At 45.0% G+C, this 24,373-nt stretch overlaps 1 protein-coding gene across 1 annotated transcript in view; it reads right to left on the bottom strand.

Moving 5' to 3' along the window:
• The window catches only part of itga9 (integrin, alpha 9), a 336,927-nt gene extending 313,854 nt beyond the window's left edge, over nt 1-23,073 (bottom strand). Inside the window, exon 1 of the mRNA XM_039736193.1 lies at nt 22,463-23,073. Within this exon, the coding sequence (XP_039592127.1) occupies nt 22,463-22,647 (185 nt within the window). The 5' untranslated portion in view covers nt 22,648-23,073. The remainder of the gene's footprint in view (nt 1-22,462) is intronic.
• Nucleotides 23,074-24,373: the final 1,300 nt, after the last annotated feature.

Raw genomic sequence — 24,373 nt, 5'->3', positions numbered from 1 at the left:
CGAGGCAGAACATAAAGCAGTTGGGGGTCTCACGACTGAGTTTGCTGTGCACGCTGCGGGACTCCGGATGAAAATCAATGTGTTCGCTGACGGACGCAGGATGAGGTCGGGGCAAAGCAGACCACTAAGCATATGGAGAGACCTGCTCCGGCATTCTGACACAGTGGGTGACGCTGTTTATTTTGTATGCTGACGAACACATGAAAACATTTCCATTTGGTAAAAGCATCCATGCACTTCTGATAAGAGTCGAGCATCTGGACCCCAACCATCTTGGGTACTGCAGCCAAATACGGGCGCTCCACGTCAACTCCACCCAGAGCGCACTGCGGCCGCAAACTGAAACGGGACCCATGCGTTGTGTCGCATCGCCGATACGCGCTTCGTATCTCATTTTGCTTAACTTGAGCCCCAGTGTAGAAAGCGACATCGCCTACTTGGGGTTTCCAGCCAACCCAGCCTGGCTGACCAGACGCCCCGGTTTGACAGGGTCAGTCCTGATTTTCAGGTGTCCCGAAAGATAACTGAATTCCATCAACAGGTCCGGGGTGAACGGCCCAGCCATCTAAAATAGTTAGTTCTATTGCACAGCGCCAGGCCCAGCGGTCCGCTGCCATCCGTCATTTACACTCCGGGCCGTCTTCTTGGGAAAAAGACCGAGACGAGGGTGCTAAGGCCATGCTGTGAATCGCACAAAGCAACCATGCCGAAGACTAAAATGCGAGCCTTCCAGTTTCTTAACCCAATGCCTAGTAATTCGACTAAAGCTCTGCTCTGTGCGCTCCTTTCAAAGGCATTTTCTCGGTGGAGATTCAGCCATTGATGGACACAAATCCTGTAGCTACAGAGGAGCAGCCACTCTTCAGGTAAATATTATTCCACACCAGTAGCTGCGCCAGGATTTCATATTAGGGTTGGCGTAAACTAAACTTGTCACAGGTGGGCCTAATGTTACTTTTATTACTGTTAAATACACATTCTTTGAAAACAAAAATTAGAATTTCTGTCATAGTCACATAAATGTTATGTCACTTTGTAACCCAGCTGGCACAGGGCGCAAGGCAGGAACAAACTCTGGGCAGGGTGCCAGTCCATCACAAGGTGAACCGCGCGCACACAAACACAAACACACTGGCCAGTTTAATGTCACCAGTTCACAGCAAGTCTTTAAACAGTGGGAAGATACCCACACAGACATGGGGAGAACATGCAAACTCCACGCAGGGAGGACCAGACCCCTGACCACCGGTCTCCTGACTCGGAGGTGGCAGCACTGCCACTACACCCCCGGGCCACCCAACTAAAGGGTTTGGGTTTTTTTGGGGTTTTTTTTTTGCACATCTTACTTAAACTTGTTGTGAAGGCGTACTCTGTATAGTCGACACCCGTTTATACTTTTAAAGAGTTAAACTTTTCTGGCAATTAAGTTAACTCTGGTGATTTTGCTGTGTAAGTTTATAATCAACTAACATTTTAGTCAAGGAAGATGAGTCTTACATTGCATGTATGTAGTTTAGGCTCATTTTCATTTGAAGAAAAAAAAAGGCACCCTCCCCAGGATTGGTTCCTGCCTTGTGCCCTGTGTTGGCTGGGATTGGCTCCAGCAGACCCCCCGTGACCCTGTGATAGGATTCAGCAGGTTCGACAATGGATGGATGGATGTACCTGAGTAGTTGACTTTAAGATGAATTGTGTTAGAGATTACTTGTATTTAGTTACTAAAGTTATCAATGTGTGGAGTTCATTTCAAGTTAATACAAAATCAGGCTTTAAGGAAACCAGAGCTGGCGTCATGTCCACCCTGTGTGGAGTCTGCATGTTCTCCTGGTGTCTACTCCATTAAAATTGATGGTTCTTTAATGGCACTTTATGGTTCTTTACTGGGTTGTGTGGTTTCATACAGAGCCATTTAATTTCGGGAAGGGTTCTTTGCATGTGAAGTTGGTTCTTTGTTCTTTGAAAAACTTTCTAATATATAGACAAAAAAGAAATCTTTAATGTGTCTTAGGCTACCTAGCAGGACCCTAACAGAATAAGGAAACTTGAACTTAGCCTGTGCTAGCCTGGGTACGTATGCAGCAAATCGTGACCCATCAGTATTTCACAAATCTGTCACCATCTATATTTACTGTATGGCGCATGTTACCTATCTAAATAAATAAAGGTTCTTTCTGAACGTGGATTGTTTTTTTTTTTGAGAACCAGAAATGGTGCCTTTATGCCATCTTTCTAAAGAAGCAGTCGTGGGTTCAATCTGGTTCTTCGGTTTCTTTCCACAGTACAAAGAAATGCGGGTTGGGTGGGCTAGCGACGCTAAATCGACCCTAATGGGGGGTGCGGTGTGTTCCCCTGTCTGTTCAAGGATTGTTCCTGCCTTGGGCCCCCTGTGTTTGCTGGGATGAGCTCCAGCCCCCCTCGACCCTGACCAGGAGTAAGCGTGCTGTGAAAATGATATGGTAATATAAAATACGTACACTTAGTAAACACAGACATGCTATTTTTAAAATGAACTTCAGTAAGGTGGAAAAACTTGACATGAATCCAAATATTTCTTTTTGGAGTGTCTTTCTTGAGTTTCTTTCTGATTTTTCAGCATCTTAATCGGAGGGTAAGAATAGGAAGTGGCCGGCATGGATGTCAAATAATCAGATAAAAAAGAAGCGGAACTGAGTGAAGAGCCCCCGAGTTTTTTGCAGTACAGCCGTCTCTTTAGCTCACCCCGCTGTAATTTCGCTCATTTCTCAATCCACGCGCTTTCCTGCCCAATTTATTGAACGATCGCCTGTAAGCCGTCAGATGCTGTACGGTATAGAAGTGTTCGAGCGCCGGCTGTGTCTTTCTTCGGGACTCTGCACTGCGGTTAGCCATTCACCGGAAGCCCCGAGGCCAGCGCTGGCCAGGAAAGCGCGAGTCGTCACCGCGCAGCGGGGGGCAGAAGCGCGAGCGCAGTGCGAGGGAGACGCGGCAGGGGAACGCGCAGCGCGTCGAAATAGCCACTCCTGAGGGGGTCTTTGTTGCGAAAGGCTTTACTTTCTTTCACTGCATAGCTTATCATCCATCCTACTTCTTAAAAAGCGATATCGAAACAGATCTTTGAGATGAAGAAGTGTGGCGACACAGACTTGTTCGAGCAGCCAGATGAGTTCCTGCCTGACTTTTCATTTTGCGCACATCTGCAGACCCGTCTAATCGTGTCCAGGATTGCCAGAGTCACTCGGGTGCATCCACAGCCTTAAAAATAAAGGTGACAAACTGGTTCTATACAGAGTGGTGCCATAGCGAACTGTTTTTGGTTAGCTAAAGAGCGATCCTCATGAACGCTTCCGAAATAAAACTTCATTAATTTTGATCAGTAGCGTGTTTCATAAATGGGCACGGATGGATGGTAACAGAGTTGAGAAATGTCTGTTGCTTTAAGATTTTAAAAGACACGGCTAAGTTCAGGTGTTCTTGATCTGTTACTATCCTGTAAGGCATCTTGCTATTCATTAAAGTTTTCTGCTTCGTCCACGTTTTGGGAGCCTTTTCAAAGCCCAGAGAACTTTAGGAAATGTATTTTTAAGTCAGCAGTCGGCATGATGTGTGAGTTGGGCCCAGGCGCCAGCGCATCATAGGGCACATCACACAAGGCGCCAGCCATTACCTTGGCATACCTGTCTTTGGGATTTAGGAAGCAAGCAGATCCAAACAGAAGGTCAACTGCACATAAACAAACTGAGCAGGGATTTGAACCCACTGTCATGGAGCCCTGAGACAGCAGCAGTATCCACCAGCAGTTCTTAAAATTATATGGCGCTTTTAGTTGTGCACACAGTCATAGAATTTTAAAGTGGGAAATCCGGACTGATGAGTTTTAATGACGTGAAGAGAAAATGCAGCAATTTTACCCTTAGACATTCATGCCAGTCTTCTCTCTAGCATGGCAAGGCCCCAGCATCCTTACACAAGTTGCAAAGACTTAAAAATCTGACAGACATCCTGCCCACATTCAGACCAGTCAGTGTGGCATATTGGGCAGATGTCCCATCCTCAGAGTGCCACCCAGTCGCCATATAAATGTGTGCATGAGAGTGGAAGGCCCACCTCAGAAAGCAGACCTAAACTGGGGTTTTTCAAAATGATGGGCAGGAGCGCTAGGTGGGCATCATAAACACAGATAGCAATGGTGCAGGTGTTTGGTCTTGTGGTGGGTGGTGTGCCCATGGATGAAGGTACTGGAGAAACTTTAGCGAGTCTAAGCCAGCATCAATGTTACAACATACTGTAAAAGTACATTGTAGGGTGTCATCTAGTTGGAGGAGATGTCAAACTTGACGACCGCGGTTGCTGATTTCATCGCCTGATGATTTTTAGATTACACAGATAGAAACCGCAGAACGTGACAAACTACGATGCCTTTCCAGCACAGTTACAATAACAATAAAAATAATAATACATTTGATTTATATAGAGCCTTTCCCATGCTTAGTTTCATATTTGAAAAGTACCGTGAGCTTGCTCATTTTTCTGACAGCCAATAACAAGTTGCACAAATACATTCTGGGTAAAATTAGTTCAGCCACAGTCCCTTCCTTTTTTTTTCGTTTTTCCATTCTGTTGCGGTACATAAAACACAAGACATGCGACAGGTGAGCCCCTGTTCAGTTTTTCGAGCCCCAAAACAGCCATATTCCTTAATCTTTGCAGTTACATTATATGCCTTGCTCTTCTGGCTGCGCTCTCATTGGCTGTCAGCTATCACATGCACACAAACCAGCCACTACTACTTAAGACAAAAACAAACCTGATAAGGCCATGTCATACTATGTGACGTTTCCATCCATTTGCAGTCATGGCCTTCATTTTCATAATCTAGCAAGTCAGAGGCAGCCCACAGTGCAACCCCATGAAGTCTGTCATCTAATGTGACGTGCCCTGTGAGTCACTCCAACTGGTCTGTCGCAAGTGTGACTTGGTCTTTAGTCGTAGGTGTGGGTTATGTGTGCACGAGAGCTGATAATGCTCATCTGGAAGTCCAACTCACATAATTCACTGATGAGAAATAAGCAATGTGGGGGGTTTGGACCTCAGAGATAGAAGAGAAGCTCACCTGTGTGATGTCTTGTGCTTTAGGTACCACAACAGAATGGGAAAAATGGAGGGTCGTGATTGTGGCTGTTAAACCTTTGCACAACACCAGCTCATTCTAGCAGCACACAATTGGCTGTTACACAAATGGACAAGCAAGACTGCTCTGGACGGTGAGCACTTAGTCCCTTGGTGTGACATGCCCAGCGAAGTCCTTTCATGTAATTTGACATGGAGCAGCGAACAGATCAGCAGTCTCAGTCACGCCTACAAGTATAAGTCACGCAAGGTGGCATCGGCTTTAGATTTCTTTGGGTTCAGTTGCAGGCTAGTCGGACTAAGTTGCTTGGTATGTCAGCCCTCATGACTTGTAGTGACGGGCACATGCCACAACTGCCTCCAATCATATAAATGAAATCTGGGACTGGAGAAATCGTGTAGTGTGACGGGGCCTTTAAAGCCGATGTCACATTATGTGACTTTTAGTCGGAGGGGATGACTTCTGGTGCTGATCTTGTTGACTGATGATATCAGATTACACAACGTGGCAGTGCCAGTTGAAGCCCATTCAGGGCTCTAAGTTGGGTGTGTGGATGTTGGCCCTCATTGTCCATTGTGGGTAGTCGGTATTATTAGACTTCGAGAACCTGTGTTTAGGGGTCCCCCTTGATGTCTGGAGTGTGTGCCCTTTCAGTAGCATGCAGTGCACACATTTGTACTTTCATAAATGCTGCCCAGCAGGTAACAGTGCCCACTCAGGATCATTAGAGCTTGACAACTGGGTTTGTTTAAAACGTGTGCCCCTCAGATGACAGATGTGGCCCTAAAGGATTGACCAAGTCTGCGAGTAGGTATCACAGAAGGTGACAAGTTGCATGACTGTGTAGTGACTCCAAAGTATCAGCCTGCCTGGCCATGCGGATACAACTGATTTCCAGGTGCAGCAAGTCCAGTTGCAATTCTTTTTCATTCTCTTGTGGTACATTAAAACACACAACTTCAGACAGATCAGCATCTCCTCCGGCTGTGAGGTCCAAAACCCCCGAGTTCTTTGTTGCTTGCTGCTGCATTACATGTAATGTACCTCCGGATGAGTGTTCATTGGTTGCCAGCGGCCATGTGCACAGAAGCCCACCCCTGTGAATTAAGACAAAATGAAACCAGCACAACTGAGTCGGGGCGAGCCACCGTCGAGTTAAACTGAGTCACTAGGTACGTCACACTGCACGGCTGCCAATCACGGGAGTGCGCTATGACCACCTTTGGGTCCCTCAGATTAGGTAAATGAAGACTGCGACTGAAAATCACTGGAAAAATCAAGTAGTGTGATGAGACATTTAAATGGACAAAGAAAAACCTCCAGCTAACAGTAAATTTAGATTAAGAAGTTTCAAAGTGGCACAAACCCATAATGTCATGGGAATTAAACAAATGAACAGAACTTCAAAGAAATGTAACAATAAACATGAAACTGGAAGGAAAAAATACTGCGGCTATAACAAGTAAAGCTTTTGAGAAACAATAAACTACAAATAGAATGAAGCTTTCAAAGCAAAGCAACAGTGAAGAAAGTGTACTGAGCGGGTTTAAAAAGTTAACAAAAATAAAGTCAATCTGGAAAGATCCAAACCTGTTCATCTCTTTTTATTTAGCACACGCTAAAAAATTCAGAATCTCCACTCTCACCCTGCTCTGCACCTCATTAAGACGTGGGGGTTCTGAGAAAGAAACCACAATGGATACCAGTGGGAGTTACAGAGCCTGAGCCCAGGACAATGCAGCCGGGACACTCTTAAAATCTCGCTCTATATTACTATATATACAGTGCATCCGGACAGTATTCACAGCGCATCACTTTTTCCACATTTTGTTACCCTACAGCCTTATTCCAAAATGGATTAAATTAATTTTTTTCCTCAGAATTCTACACACAACATCCCATAATGACAACGTGAAAAAAAGTTTACTTGAGGTTTTTGCAAATGTATTAAAAATAGAAAAACTGAGAAAGCACATGTACATAAGTATTCACAGCCTTTGTCATGAAGCTCAAAATTGAGCTCAGGTGCATCCTGTTTCCCCTGATCATCCTTGAGATGTTTCTGCAGCTTAATTGGAGTCCACCTGTGGTAAATACAGTTGATTGGACATGGTTTTTGCACAGACACGTCTATATAAAGTCCCACAGTTGACAGTTCAATATCAGAGCAGAAACCAAGCATGAAGTCAAAGGAATTGTCTGTAGACCTCCGAGACAGGATTGTCTCGAGGCACAAATCTGGGGAAGGTTACAGAAAAATTTCTGCTGCTTTGAAGGTCCCAATGAGCACAGTGGCCTCCATCATCCGTAAGTGGAAGAAGTTCGAAACCACCAGGACTCTTCCTAGAGCTGGCCGGCCATATAAACTGAGCGATCGGGGAGAGGGGCCTTAGTCAGGGAGGTGACCAAGAACCCGAAGGTCACTCTGTCAGAGCTCCAGAGGTCCTCTGTGGAGAGAGGAGAACCTTCCAGATGGAAGCCACTCCTACATATGGCAGCAGCCTGGAGTTTGTCAAAAGGCACCTGAAGAACTCTCAGACCGTGAGAAACAAAATTCTCTGGTCTGATGAGACAAAGATTGAACTCTTTGGTGTGAAAGCCAGGGGCCACGTTTGGAGGAAACCAGGCACCGCTGATCACCAGGCCAATACCATCCCTACAGTGAAGCATGGTGGTGGCAGCATCATGCTGTGGGATGTTTTTCAGAGGCAGGAACTGGGAGACTAGTCAAGATAAAGGGAAAGATGACTGCAGCAATGTACAGAGACATCCTGGAGGAAAACCTGCTCCAGAGCGCTCTTGACCTCAGACTGGGGCGACGGTTCATCTTTCAGCAGGACAACGACCCTAAGCACACAGTCAAGATATCAAAGGAGTGGCTTCAGGACAACTCTGTGAATGTCCTTGAGTGGCCCAGCCAGAGCCCAGACTTGAATCCGATTGAACATCTCCAGAGAGATCTTAAAATGGCTGTGCACGGACGCTTCCCATCTGACCTGATGGAGCTTGAGAGGTGCTGCAAAGAGGAATGGGCAAAACTGGCCAAGGATAGGTGTGCCAAGCTTGTGGCATCATATTCAAAAAGACTTGAGGCTGTAATTGCTGCCAAAGTTGCATCGACAAAGTATTGAGCAAAGGCTGTGAATACTTATGTACATGTGATTTCTCCGTTTTTTTTACTTTTAATAAATTTGCAAAAACCTCAAGTAAACTTTTTTCACGTTGTCATTATGGGGTGTTGTGTGTAGAATTCTGAGGAAAAAAATGAATTTAATCCATTTTGGAATAAGGCTGTAACATAACAAAATGTGGAAAAAGTGATGCGCTGTGAATACTTATCGGATGCACTGTAAATGTATACATGCCCCTTACACCCCCAGACCAATATATTATATAAAAGTAGAGACATACAGTAAGTTAAAAACATAAAGCAAGTATTTTAATGGGCAATGAGGAAAACAAGTCCATTCGCTGGAATATTCATCACAAAATGACCACTTATGTTTTAAAATCTTGGGATGGATGTATTCGTTTTTAAGTTAGAAAAAAAGTGGGCCGTGTCGAGTAGTAACAACACATTTTGCTCACACTGTATGTTGCAATGCTCATACAGAACTGCACAGCAGCGCGGCTGGAGAGCAAAACGCTAAGAGTGTCGCTGTCCTCAGCCAACCATGCAACTGAACAAGTTGCAACCAGGCAGCAAACACTTGTTTCCTCGTTACATTTTTCATCAAGAGAATCGGAGAAAAGAAAGTATAATTACTTATAAAGTTACAACTAAGTACAGTACTGTAAGAAGGTAGTAAAAATATATTCTTATTACGAAATTTGAAAATGAACTAAATACGAGACATTTGGGTGTCCCTGAAAGGTCAGTACAGGACAGGGGACAAAATGATCAAATATGGGACATGTCCCGTATATAAGGGACGTCTGGCAACCCTAGCCAGGAGGGACTGCGCCACGTGAACAATTTACAGCCAGGGTCAGGCAGTGCCACTTACTAAAGGGGCCTGTGGCGGTAAGTGAGACTACAAAAGAATAAGATCAACAATCAAGGAAAAATCAGACAAAGCAAAAGGCAACTGCAAAAATGAACATTACCAAGAGCAACCAACAGGGACCTGAAAAGCGACGAGAAGGAGGTCATATCATTCCTCCTGACAGTTGCTTGGGGACATCTTGTCACGCACGCTGCTTGTCTTAAGGGTCTGCTGAAGGTGGACTCGGGATGGGAGCTCTTGAAATTAATTGTGAAGGCGGGTGGATGCTGAGAACAGGGGTCTCAAAAGACAGGAAATGAGGAGAAGGTCTAACCCAAAAGATACGCACCAGTGGTCAGCACTACTGCCTAACGGACCCAGCAACCTGGGGCGGCAGACCACGTCCAGCCATTGTCTATGTGTCTCACTAAATCCATGTGAATTTTTTTTCTCTCTCACATCTCCTAACGTTGTCATTTCGAACTTGGCTGCAATGGCCCCTGTGTTGGGTTAGGCAGGTTTTGAGAAGTTTATGTATGTTAGAAAACTCTTTGACATTTACACAATTGTGAACTGCTCAGGCCAAGAACCCTGCAATCATTTTTGTTGCCATAGTAGAGAGTAGAGAGTAGAGTAGATAGAGTAGAGAGTAGTAGAGAGTGTCCTCATGATTTTCTTAATATTGGGTAAACATTACAGCACCAAGTGGAGGTTCAAATCTCTTGTGACTGGACACATGGACTTGGACTGAATTCCACTCAAGGCGGATTTTATTCACACCGCAGCAGAGACGATGAGACGTTTTCTTAAGGTAACTTGTTCTTCAAGCAGACAGCAGTGTCATGACGACACACAATGAGAGGCGCAAGACCCTCAATGGGTGTGCCATCAATAAACACCATAGCAGAGACCACCGAAAAACAAGATAACAACTGAACACTTCAAAGAGGGCAACAAAAATCACAGTTTCTTAAAAGCAAAAGAAAAATGCTCGACTGATGTCTAATATGCTACCCTCCATATCCTCCAAGCCCAAGGCTTCTGCCATTGGCCCACCAGTGTCACGGATGAGGAGCGAGCGGCTCATCCATTTGAGCCATCTAAACACTCCATGATGGCGCGATGTGCGTCTTTTTGGTTTTTTTTTTATTCCTTTATACATATTTCAGTGAAATCGCCATGTGATGCATTTTGAGAAGCTTAACCAACTCTGAAGCTGAGGACCCCGAAATCATTTTGGTAGAAGAGCATTGACGTAAATTACATTTGCACCCCTCAGCTTCAAGAATCTGCAAACATTTACGTGACGAGATGGGCCTTTCATGGCATGAGGATTACATGTCTACAATATTGTGATTTGAGACTTTCTAATTCATGTAAATGCGCATCAGGTAAAGCGGAGCTACAGCTTTCCGAACTTTGTCACTTTTATTTTTTGAATACAAATATCACAGACATGTTTAGCTTCAGCTGCTCTTAATTTGCTGTTAAATATTTTGGATTTGCAGACAACTGGCCTTCAGATCATCAGCTCTCAATGGGGATGAGATGAACGGCTGATCTGCTGAGCCGCACTGAACTTTTAGAAGACGTATTCTTAAAGTCACATCATTTCCAGCAAAGTTTCAGTCCCAGACTTCATTTATATAATCTTAGTGAGTGCCGTGTTCCCGTTTTCAGTAGTCATTAATCCCAAAACCCCCAACAAGTCAGTCCAGCTAGTCTGAAGCTCACAGGTTTGATCTTGTGTTAAGTCGTTGGGACGATCCTGTGTGTTTCTGAGAGCTGACAACCAATAAATGCTCAACTGGAAGTGCAACGCATTTATAGATAGATATGAAAGACAATATAACAGATAAGTGATCACTATGAAAAGTTCTATATAACAAATAGTCATGAAATGCACAATAGATAGATAGATAGATAGATAGATAGATAGATAGATAGATAGATAGATAGATAGATAGATAGATATGAAAGGCACTACAAGATAGATAGATATATAGATAGATAGGTGATTGCTATGAAAGGCGCTATATAACAAATAGTCATGAAATGCACAATAGATAGATAGATAAATGCAGAGGGTCACCTTCCAGGCTCATTTAAGATATGTAGTACCACCCCGGGATGAAGGGGGGCGCTAGCACTAACAGTCTTGTCTCCTTTTGCCCTCACGGCTGCGGGAGCTCAAAAAAGCCCCGCCCCTTCCATTCCGTTCAATATAAAAGGGTAGTGTTCTTGGAAAGTGGCGTCTCATTACAGACCTCACCGAACACTTGAGTGTGTGAGACAAAGTGCACCCCTGCAAGAGCACTGGTTCAAGTGAATTATCTTTATCAACAAGCACATTTTCTTTGCATTTCTCTTGTTGGGGTTAATCAGGGTTTTTCCTGGTTGGCATCCCGAGAATTTGCCCTGCCTCATCATTCACTTCCAGGAATAAGAAATGTGGGTGCTTTGGACTTTACAAATTAAAGAGAGGAGCCTCTGCCTGAGGTCTCAGGTTTGGCGTATCACAACAGTTGTGTTGTCTGAAATCCTCAAGCTACTCGAGTAGCAACTGCAGCTACCCTCCAACTTGAAGCCAACCTAGGGCGTACTCACACTTGGCACATTTGTTCTGTACCGTGCCTAAGCCTGATTGTCCCCCCTCGCTACTCCCCCACTGGCCTGCAATCACGCTACGCTTAACGTTCTGGGCCCAGGCCCACTTTCGTTATGACCATGCGACTTTGTGTAAAGCCATAACGAGATCCGAACATGGAGTGACTGCACGCATGTCAAGATGATTTTACTTCTGTATTTATTAGGGGGTCGTAGAGGGCAGGATAACGCTCTACCTTCTACATACTGATTGAGTGTGCAGCGCAGCATTTAATCCAGCTGCACATACAAGAAGATTTTTACAAAAAGACAAAACAATTTCCAGCTTTTCTTGCCAACCACAGTACATGTTTATCTGTAAGGTGAGAATAAAAACCTGTTTTTAACTCAAATGGCATTGAATGAAATGACTTGTCATATCATTGACGTCATGTCTGTTTTCTGTGCTCAGGCACATTTAGTGATCACACGGTTCCTGAAACCTACCAAGTCTTCTCCGGGCCCACTTCTTCCAAGCGGTCCAGAGCACGGTACGGTTGGCGAGGCACAGAGCGATTACTCTTGTCAGACCAACTAGATTTTAGCGGGGTTACATGTGGACAAACGTGCTCAGTCACGGAACAAATTACTAGGTAGCGCTGGCTTTAGTTGGTCAATTCTTTTTGACTTTGACCACAAGGGGGCACCGGAGAGCCGCAAACCACAGACACAGCAATACATCACACGTTAATAGAATAAAATAAAGGATATTTATTCACTCCAAAGCACATATCCAAAAGAAATCAGTCGAAATCTCTATATATAATCTTCATTAGGATCTTGATCTTTGTTTGTCTGCGAATTAATTAGAAGAAGAAGCACTAGATGGCAGTAGAGAGACAGCTAAAACATAGGCATTGCATTAAGAATCTCCTCCAGGCTTATACTACTGAAGACTGTAGTACTCCAGTCACACCTCAAAACACAGACATTCAAACTAAACAAATTGTTGTGCTTTAAATTAACTAAAGAGATCTTCATTTAGATCTTGATCTTTGTTTGTCTGCGAATTCCACGCATGTGTAGACCACCTACCAGTTTAGTACGTTGTTGTTACTCACGGATGTCAACAATGTGCCGGAATAACGAAAAGGGTGGTGGACAGTGTTACGCTGGTTAGCTCCTGAGGCCTGGTTAGAGAATAAGATTGCCGAAGATAAAAGGTACCTGCCTACGTAACATATGAATAAAAGAAAGACAGTCGGTAAAATGAATGACAACGTAACAGCACGCTCCGAAAATTATTGTTACGTTGTAGCCGGCGAGTGCTGCGCGTCTCACAGTTGTACCGTGGCTTGCTCACATGTCAGTGAAGTGATCCCTATTTATGCTTTAAAGAGCCTGGATACCTATGTGTCCCCCTTTTATAACCATTGCTCCATGTATATTGCCTTACTCTTTGGATTGCCACAAAGCAACCTGCGAAATTGGAGAAAGGTTGAGAAGACATCGTGAGAGGAAATGATAGTGTCGTGAAAACGAGACGGACTGTGAACGGACAGAAGCAGAAATGCTCCTACACCACCACATAATTACGATTCGGACAGTGATTCCGAGTAGGACGTTCCTATCGAATCAATGTCCAAGGGTTTTCTTTTGTAATTTTGTTTCCCTTATAAAAAATCATAATGCTGTGTGACGAAGGGCCCAGTTCACAACTGGCAGCCGCGTTTAGACAGGGAGCCCTTCACAGACAACTTTAACACATGCAACGTAGTTGGGCGCACATGGCTAGTACACAATAATTACACAGTTCTTCCTCCTTTCTCCTCCAGTTGACTGTTGCTGGCTCTCTTTTATGCCGGACCCAATGCTTCCGGTGCTATGCCGTGTCTCCCTGGAAGCATTTCCGGGCTGTACAGTAAATAGGGAGGTCCTCCCATGACAGCGCCCTCTATCGACACCCAGGGATCCACTTCCGGACTCCAACTCCCAAGCACTCCTGCGGGTGTCCAGACTGGGCTGCCGCATGAGGCCCATTGCCGCCTGCCATATGGAGGATAGAATTGCTGCCAAGTTCCGGGTTCCGCTGAAGACAAAGTCATCTTTTCATCCAGGCAGCCAATCCATCAGTCATTCCTCTTGGGCCTCCTGTCCAGATAATAAACCATGACTCCCCCCCAGTCTGGATGTCTGTTCTTATCCTACAGGATTTACATACAATTGGCTTTGAGGTCATCAGCTGACAGCATGACGGAAGTTTGGCTGACAAGTTTAGCTCTGTCACACTTTTAGGACACGTTCTCTTAGTCGCTCTTGACACAGGCCATAACTGTAGCATTTAGCCCAAAACACCAACGCCTGCCTCTAGGCACACTCAACCAGAGATGCATGACAATACGGAAAGTAATAAAAGTTTATTTAAAACAAAAATATTATATAGATTAAAAAGTAAGAAACTATTATTACAAAGACGTAAGTGTGCCTAGTAACAGACTTGTGCCCCTCAATTGGGATCAAGCATGTGATGCTGTGGTCCAAAAAGAAGTAAATTTAAAATGGCACAAGTCTGACAGAACCAAACATAAGATGAATAGTATACTGTGCTGCACCATCAGGCTCTTTTGTGACAGCCATGGGACATCCCACCCAAGGGGTACACAGAGAATGAGAAGACATTGTAAACACTCAGAGGCTGGACCGTTTATGACTTTACAGCTCAGACGGAGAACCTTGTAAAGAGCTCAATATTTCACTGGCCGCCAGTGTAGAGATGCAGGTACCACAATGTGGTGATCTTATAAGTACTGTAGCAGATGAATTCTGACCAAAAACAGTAAGGCAGTGAATCCCAGGAGAACCACTAAGGTTTAGGTCCAAACCAAACCTCCTTAAAGCAAATATACATAAAGCTTGAAACACCCGGGGGACCTAAATCCCACTCCTCAATTGAATATATATGTAACTCCACAGTCGAAACTGTTTTTCTTCTGCCAAATAGACACATTTCTCTACGATCGAAACGCCAAGAGGAAACCCACCCTCTCCCACTCTTCAGTGAAAAACACTTGTAAATAGGCCTGAACAACTTTGGTGCCCATGTAAGTATGAAGGTGAATTAGTTTTAGGCGCAACCTTTAGAGGCCTAAGGTGGCAAAACTGCCTGAGCCAGCCCAGTGTACACAAAACAACACAGGTCATTGAGATCCAAACATCAATACTCAGTCAGCCATCACCCTGGAGGTGCTGCCTTGCGTCTGCTAAGTCAAGTTGTGTATGAACTACTTAACACATCTGCTCTGCTAAAATCACCAAACGCTAACAAATAACATCAGAGGAGCTCAGGACTCGGCACAGACGGCTCTCGGGGTCCACTGCACTTCAACACCATGGACTCCAGAGCCGCTTCCTTTACCAGAAAAAAAAATAAAAATCACAAGCAGGAGAAGGCAGTCACAGTCATGGCATCCTGAAGGGGACTTGAGATCAGATGATTGACATCAGAAGACACCAGTAACAAAAGGGAAATACAAACACACCAGCTTAGAGTTTCACAGAGACACTTACAGATGAGTGACAAGTGCAGTGTGATGCTTACGCCAGATTGCTTTGGCCCACCAAAAGAAGTTTCTTATGGTCAGCTTTCACTCGTCTTCAAAGAAAATAAATACAGTTTTGTTCAAAGATAGACAGATTGATATTAAAGGGACTATATAACACATTGACAGATAGAAAGACACATAAAGATGAAAGTCAAGGCGCTACATAATATATAACAGTGAAGATATTGATAATACTGTATATGATAGTGAAAAGTACTATATAATAGATAGATAGATAGATAGATAGATAGATAGATAGATAGATAGATATGAAAGACAATATAACAGATAGATGATCGCTATGAAAGGCGCTATATAACAGACAGTCATGAAATGCACGATAGATAGATAGATAGAAACAGAAAGCACTATGTAACAGACATACAGACAGGCAGATATTTAATATAACAATAAGTGTAATATATAATAAGAAGAAGAAGATTATGGGATGTCGTCTACATTTGGTTGCCACTTTTCAGTAGTAGGAGTGCCAGGCCACCTTTACTCACTTGATGCACAGTGACGCTCAGTTGATGGTCGCTCCCATTACAATGCTGGAAGCGTTTGGCTTTTTCATCAGCGAGCCAATGTCTATATTCTATATAGTGCCTTAACAGTGTCTATATTTGGGGTCTTCTCTTTTTCAGATCCCCGTGTCTGCGTGTCTACATCATGATGGCGCCAAGTGTGCAGCAGTTCCACTCCTAAGCCCTCCTAGCTCTGTGGCACTGACGTTTGTATTCTGGCATCAACAGAGACCTCTGAGACTCCCCCACTTTCTGGTGTCACAGCCCCCAGCGTTCTCTGTCTATGGCGGCGTCACACCCACCTGCGTGACTCACCGGCCGCCTGCTATGATTTCTCTTTTCACTTTGTCCGTCACTATAGTGAAGACTCTCTTGTAGTGGTCCCGAAATAATCAGACGGCATCTGAGGACCCTGGCAGGTATACTCTAGCACACTGTGGGCTTGTGATCGATCCCCTGTCACATTGTCACACCAATCGTCACAGTCATTAGGATGCTAGACTTTACAAACCAGCACAATGCTCTGCCTCGCATGTCCGATTAGAGCCACCAAGGTCCCACCACCTAAAAGTCTAAGCGGGCAGTCAAAATGATTAAAGATGTCATGCGAACACATGGGGGGCTGGCCCAGCCTCGGCCCTGCTCCACGCTCTCCCCAGCGGGTGTTTTGCGTTAGCTGCATGTTTGTGTAGCTTTAGGGCACTGCTCTGTTCGCCATGTGCTTCTGATTTGTCCCTGTCTGAGGGAGTACCGCGCAGCGACATCCATGCTGGGGGCCGCGACCTGGCTGCTCGTTTTCTTGACATTTTCTTAATCACAAAAACCTTCACAGCATTATTGTGCCCTGCTGTCATCTTCTTCGTCGGCTTGCAGAGCTTACAAGGCACAAAATCTTAAAGAGACGAGAGGAGCACCACCAGGCACAGTAGCTGAGGGGACTAAGGGGACACAGTAAATGAAATGCTAAGGTACGGGACAACTGACTACTTACAGACTACAATAAAAGGCACTATGTGAGAATTAATTAAATTGTGAGCTTCTGTTGTGTTAGTTGGGGGTTCTTCATATGACGTTATACAAATTCTATCCCATTAAATGTTTCTTACACAGTTGTCTTTATCTTCACGTATGAGCAGTGGTAGTCCAAAAAGACACACAAACTCAGCCACCTTATTTGAAAAGTCAGAAGACAGCAGCAGGCCTGTGGTTTACAGCCCACCACCTTAGCCACCATGGGGTGACACTGACCAGTGTGTGTCAGATAATGGGGGTCCAGACTCGCCCAGCCCTGACATAAAGCACAACAGCTTACAGCCCACCTCACGTAAGATACTGCTGTTCTCTTTCGAATGGTTCACCACATTGAAATGCCAAGGTTCCAGAATGCTACAATCTCTGACATGTCTGGGAACATCTCAGCAGATTATAATGACAGCACAACACATCACCTTTCTGGGTAATGGGGCAGAGCATATCCCAACAGCATTAGAAATAAGACAGGAGGGCCAGCCCATCACAGAGCCCACTCTGAATACACTCGTCCTCACAGATTAACGGAACATTCCTCTCTTCTTGGATGATGGATTAAGAATGGACACTGAGAGAACGTTGCAGATTCCACACAGAATACACAAAGCAAACCTTTCATTTTGAGTCCATGAGATGTCAGAACCATCTTATGTGCCACCACGCTGCCTTACTATACAAGTAACCACATATTTATACATTTGGAACCCCTATAGTAGAGTAGACCATCCATGTTAAACACAACACTTGTTTCCTTTACTGTCCTCTCCGAGCACAGATAGGTGGTCTTATGATGAGACACCATTATCACACAATGCAATTATGATAGCACAGCGGGTAGTGGGGTCTTCCCCTTTATTAAGCTGTTGTATCAGAACGAAAGCAAATGTATTTCAGCTTTGAATCCCTCCGTAAGGTGGGTGTAATGGACAGACTGGCATGCTAGTTGAAGTGGCAATAATGCATTGGCAACCCTGGGATGGTATCCCTTTCAGGATAAGCTCCTGCCTTGTACTGGATTCATCCTGTTTAATGATGTTAGCTCGGGGGCTGAAGGTTTGTGTACTGGTAAGCAGTTTTCTCTCGGAGACACTGAGGACCACCAGCATCACCTCTATGAGGCATGAGTGGCTCAGATGGGCCCTCCTGTGTTCTGAAGAGACCCTCTAATACAGATGGGCCTCTCCTTGCCCTGCATGACCAGTCTTACAGTTTCACATTCTTCACTGAGGCCCCTGTAATTTATCATCTTGCACGTCACATTAAATCTCATGAGCCTTACTGCACAGTTTTACACAAATTAAATTTATAGCACTAACTTAAGAGATTCATCATATCAGTAGACGGAGTTGATGGGAAACATGACCTGACCTGGCATTCTCAACCCAATTCACGGTGACTCTGCACTGGCACCTAACCTGACCTGCACTTCTTTAGTATGCTGGGACAAAAAACAGAGAGCCAGTGAAAAATGAAGGCTTACAGGGAGACTAAGAGTAGACACAGGAGTCAAACCCAGGACATTAAGTACATGTTCACGGCCGAAGGTGCCCCAATAGCGACAAAGACAAACAGCCAAATGAGAACTTGCATTGATCTCTACATGGAACTGCAGGCCATTGTTCACGAAAAAGGGGAGCTTCAGTGACAGAGTTTGACGTGTCTGGCTTTGAAGTCACCAGAGCAGCGCTGTTCAAGACACTGAAGCTTTTAGTGGTGGTCCAAAGGGTCTGAAAAAAGGAAAGAAACGGGGCACGGGCAAGTGTATCCGGCGCCTTTATTAGACTTCGATCGCGATCCGCAGCAACTGTAACGGACGGGTTGATCGCAAACACGCAGGCGCGTGCTGAGATGAGAAGAGCTGGACGGACCTCCGTGTGGTCAAAGCTGAACGGGCACAGTCAGGCAGAGCTGAGACTTAAGGCGCCGGGAGCCTTCGTTTTCTTTGCCATCGTAACGTTTGTCCTTTTATTTGTTGTCTACGAAGTAAACCTCAGTTATGACTCAACCCCTGCCGCTTGCACTTTCGTCTATCAGTTTTCTAAAGTCCACAGCGAACAGCAGAGCTGGACGGACCGACAACGTGACGACTGCGGATCACGGGCGACTCCAGCATTCACGTCTGAGAGTCAAAACGGATTACTGCACTTCGCGAGTCCGTGGATGTCGACTGCCGCGGTGTGCGGTGGGTCTGTTAACTTCTCAAGATCAAAATGCGTCTTAACTGGCAGATGAGGCCCCGCCCCTCGACACCCCGACTTTCAGTAATGACGTCACCAGCAAGGCTTTCAGTCTTATTTTTCTAATCACCCCGACAGCATCGGGATGGGTGAATCAGAGGCGTAAGCCAATTTATCTTTCGTCCGTTTTGTATTTATTTTTTATTAATACATCTTAACAACTGGCACCCGCTCTCCAAAAGAATGCCGAAAACCTAATGGGGAGCCTCAGCCCTACACCCCCCCCAACTCCACGGGGGGAGCCTCGCTGGAAACTCGGGAGGGGGCAGACGCTGGACTTACAAGATGCGTGAAATTTAAAACGCATCGCGTGCAAAAAAGACGCCGACTAGGGGTCTGAGACCCTGACAGCATCAAATTCTAGAAACGCGTCTTGTCTGCGCTGCTGCTGCAGGGTTCCGAATTCGAATTCAGGTCCGATCGCTGCTTTAGTGCCGTTTCGCACATTCCCTGGTCACTACGTGTTTTTTCCCCTGGTTCTCTACCTTTTATGGAAGGCAACATTCTATGGAAGACGTCTAATTTTTGACTCAAGGCTACCTTGAGTGACCAGATTTTAAAAGATCTGAACCGGGACATATCAATCGATCAAACGGCGTCCTCTGGAGTTTCATACTCGTTGATATCACTTGGAAGAGCAATATTAGCGATGCGATATGCCTTTATTAAATGAACACCCCGTTAAAAATGGGACATGTTATATTTAAATTATCAAATATATGAGCGTCGGTGGGTGCGCAACCATGTCTCCTCTCCCTGTTCGGGACTTGTCCTCAGTCCAGGCTTGGTTCCTGTCTTTAGGCTACCTGGATTGGTTCCGGAATCTTGTAATAAGATACGGCAATGGATTGGTGGGAAGATTTGCTCCCCGGCCTGGTCACCTCCACATACAGTAGGCGCACACGCACACGGAGCCGCTTATAACACCGCACAGTTAACTGAAGTACGTTAGGCTGTGAGGGGGAACTGGGGGGTCGGGGTCAACCGTATCGTGCGCTTTATATGACAGACAGACTGCATTATCCATCCAGTTTCTAAACCTGTTTATTTAGGGCAGGATCGCGGGGAAGCTGGAGCCCATCTCAGCAAGCATCAAGCGTAAGGCAGGAACAGCAACTGGACAGGGCGGCGGTTCATCAGGGGGTGAAGACAACAACACATACACACAAGTGGACAGTTTAGCGATGCCAGTTCGCCTAACTTGGGGGTTGACGTGGTTAGGCTTCATCATCACAGGTCCAATGACCCAAAGTTCAAATCCCCGTTCGAATCGGACTGGAATTGGCGCCTCCACCACACGTCTGCTTGAGCTTCCCTTTCAGGTGCCAAAGCTGGCATGGCTGACTGGGGACTTCGCACTGGCGCAGTGAGTGTGTGAACAGAAGACAGCAACGTGGTGGCCCAAAAACTAAATCCATTCACCCACCCCTATTTAATCCACTGAATCGGAATGAGCACTGGGCACAGGGTGGGCACCAAACTTGGCCAAGGCAGGACCGACGTGTACATGGGGCCAGCATAGCTTCGCACATCAGTGGGATGCTGGATGAAAGCCCAGGGTTCAAGAGCCCAAAAGTACCCTTCATACTGCCTTCATTTGGAATGCAACCACACGTATGCAATAAACGCCTTTGTACTTAATGTTCCATGAAATAAACAAAGTTAGTTGGAGGGCTCGGCCCCCATCATCGACTCCCTATGTGAGGCTCTGAAAGGCGCTTTTAAAACTTGTCATTTAAGGGTCCTGATGGCGTAGGCAAAATCATGTTGGAAAAATAAAAACAAAATTTGAGTCCGAAGCTTGACCACTAAATCACTGTATGAGTCTCAGCCTGTCGATCACTTTACACGACGCTACTGCTAGATTGGGAAGACACTAAGATAGATAGATAGATAGATAGATAGATAGATAGATAGATAGATAGATAGATAGATAGATAGATAGATAGATAGATAGATAGATAGATAAACAATATTATCACCGAAAGGCACTATATGAAATGTGTTTCGTATATGGAAAGATGTAATATGAAGGCTCTGTATAATGGATGGACATCACTATATAACAGGCGCACAGCTAGATAAGTAAGACAATATACAATTCTGCTGTAGCCCAGTGCAACGATTATACTTACTACAGAAAGGCTTTGTATAATAGATATACTGACTCCAGATATGTACGGTATTATATAATAGACAGATAGATATGTAAGGCACTCACTCAATTTACTACTACAGCTCTGTACCTGGGCAACAATATTAGCAATGAAAGGCGCAATATAAAGTGTGTTGTTTAATGGAAAGATAATAAATAAACAGATAGATATGTTTGGCACTATATAGCAGATACATAGCTAAATAAGTAAAGCACTATATAGTAGACAATTTTGTTATAGCTCTATACAAATATTGTAATCACTACTGAAAGGCGCTATATAAAGTGTGCATCGTAACGGAAAGATTTAATATAAAGACTGTATAATGGACAGACAGATAAACATGTCTGACACTGTATAACAATCACAGAGCTAAATATGTAAGGCAATGTAAGCTTAAAAGCAGTGCTGAATGGCGCTATATAACTTTTGTTTCGCAATTAAAAGACGCAATATTTTTACGCGAATATCTCATATTTATTGCACATTTGCTCCAGACAGGTTTTGTGAAATAATCACTGAACGTACTGAAGGATTCGTATGAAAAAACGTATTAAAACATCGGTTCCTTAGTTATTACTTTTTTTTCAGATTTTTCGTAATTTTGCGCTTACATTGAGTTCCTGCTCAGGTCGCTTGGCCGCATGCCGCTCAGACTGACCAGCTGACATCTCATGGTTTTCATTTTCAACGAGGGGGCATCTTATAAAATTAAGACTGATGGAGGTGTGTTGTGACAAAAACTGAAAAGGTACCAAATTAGTAGGGAAAGGAAGTCGGAGATGAATCAGTTTGGAAAACGCGCAGTGCAAAAGGCGCTTTATAAAGTAAGGATGTGGTGACTCACACATGTCGAGTTTAAAGCGCTCGTTTGCGGACAAGGAAATCCAGCAACCACAAAGTGAGATTGTGAAGAAGCCCAATGACACTGACGCGGTTTCCGCTACTCGAATCACAATCAAATCTAAGGAGCTTCGACCGAGAGTGCATTCAACTTGCTAAACACGCTTCTTTCTCAGTTTCTCTAAGACTTCCTTCCGTATGTCACCGAAACAGGTAACGGAATCGTTAAGCTATTTCTAGAGTGCCCTTCGGTGCTGTCACCCCCATTAGCTCTCAGCCTCCTAGCTGGCCGATAGCTCTCTGCCTCGTTTCCCAGTACAAATTCCCTGTTCCTGCTGGTCTCGGTCCTTGCAGAACTTTTGCTAAGAGTGCCACCGAGTGGGACTTACCAGCGGGTGTTGTCGTGGTAGTGCTCCAGGACGGAGTAGCCAAAGAAGCTCCCCTCAGGACCGTGGAAGATGGTGGGCTGCTCCAGGTCCAGATTGTAGGAGTGGACCAGGCGCGCCGAGACCAGCGCAGCGCACAGCCGCAGGAGGACTCGAGCTTTTCTGCACGGCATCCTATGACGATACATTCCCCCGTGTGCAATCCACGCTGCCAAAAGCGGTAGCAGAAGTAAGAAAACCCAAAGTGACAAAAGTTCAAAAGCAGCCGAAGTGACAGGACAGATCCTCGAGGTGGGCGAAGTCGCCGAAAAGGAGATCCACCAACTCGCCGAGTCTGCGTGCGCTCTAAGGGCTCGGCATGGGACAGCGGCACCTCATGCAGCTCCCTCTCTGCCTGGAGGGAGGGGGGCTTCACACGGCTGCGGCGACGGCGGCGGCGCATCACGTTACACTTTGAGCACGGGCGCCATCTGGCGGCAGGCAGACAAACGACGCGTGTGAGCGAGAGGATGGCGAGGCACAGCGTCTTTAATCAGCAGCCAGCGTGTTGTGCTGCGGCTTGGGTTAATATGGTGCGCCTCTGAAGAACGCGATTACACGAAGAGCTTCTTTATTTAAGAAAACGGAAAATAAGGTTCATGGGGTATGAACAGAACAGATTTACCGGTTTGCACTGCACAGAGTAAGAAAGATTTTTTATTTCTAAGATAATATCAGACTAACCCCGCAGGTTAACATCGTTTGAACTTTTTTAGAACAGGTACAGACCTGACGACATCCATCCATCCAGCTATATCCTAACTACAGGGTCACGGGGGTCTGCTGGAGCCAATCCCAGCCAACACAAGGCACAAGGCAGGAAACAAACCCCGGGCAGAGCGCCAGTCCACCACAGGGTACACACACACACCCACCCACACACCAAACACACACTAGGGACAATTTAGAATTGCCAATGCACCTAAACTGCATGTCTTCGGACTGTGGGAGGAACCCGGAGGAAACCCACGCAGACACAGGGAGGACCCGGGAAACAAACCCGGATCTCCTAACTGCGAGGCAGCAGCGCTACCACTGCGCCGTCCACCATGACGACATGAGAAAAGTAAAACATTTGACACTGGTAGCTCCAAAGGAGGGTCTCATACTTCAGGATGGGGTCTCTGGGAAGGCAGCTAGCGGTCCTGTCAATGGTGGACAGAAAGAGGCCTTCATGCAGTGCTAGTTGTTGGATTTACAGTGCAGATGAAAAATATTCATACCTTTGGAAGTGTTCACATTTTACTCTTATAAAACATTGAGTGACAGCGGATTTAGTTTGTCTTTTTTGACACTGATCAGAAAAAGACTCTTTAATATTAAAGTGAAAACAGATCTCTGCAAATTACTTAGGCTAAAAATGTATAACACAAATGATCGCTTCAAGTCAGTATTTAGTAACAACAACAGCAACATTTACTTCTAGAGTGCGTTTTCATACAAATGATGTAGCTCAAAGTGTTTTACAACATAAAGAAAGAAAAAATATATAAAAATAAGATTAGACAATACTAAGTAACAAAGAATAAAGTAAGGTCTGATGACCAGGAGGACAGAAGAAGAAAAAAAAAAACTCCAGAGGGCAGAAGAAAAAAACGAAACAAAACAAAATCTGCAGGGGTTCCAAGCCCACGAGACCACCCAGCACCCACTGGGAAGTCTACCTAACATAAATAATAATACTGTAGATACACATTTTACAGCCATGTCGGCCTCAAGTCTCTCGCTTTCCGTTAGCTTTGCTCTCACAGACAATCCAGGCTTTCCAGTTCTTCTTTAGTACCAGGGTGTTGTACCGTGTTAGCCATTATGAATGTAGCGAGAAATCAAGCAAAATGACACCTTTTATTGGCTGACTAGAAACATTACAATGTG

This window comes from Polypterus senegalus, chromosome 15 (assembly GCF_016835505.1).
Source record: "Polypterus senegalus isolate Bchr_013 chromosome 15, ASM1683550v1, whole genome shotgun sequence".
NCBI classification, from domain to species: Eukaryota; Metazoa; Chordata; class Cladistia; order Polypteriformes; family Polypteridae; genus Polypterus; species Polypterus senegalus.
This window is presented reverse-complemented; position numbering and strand designations above follow the sequence as displayed.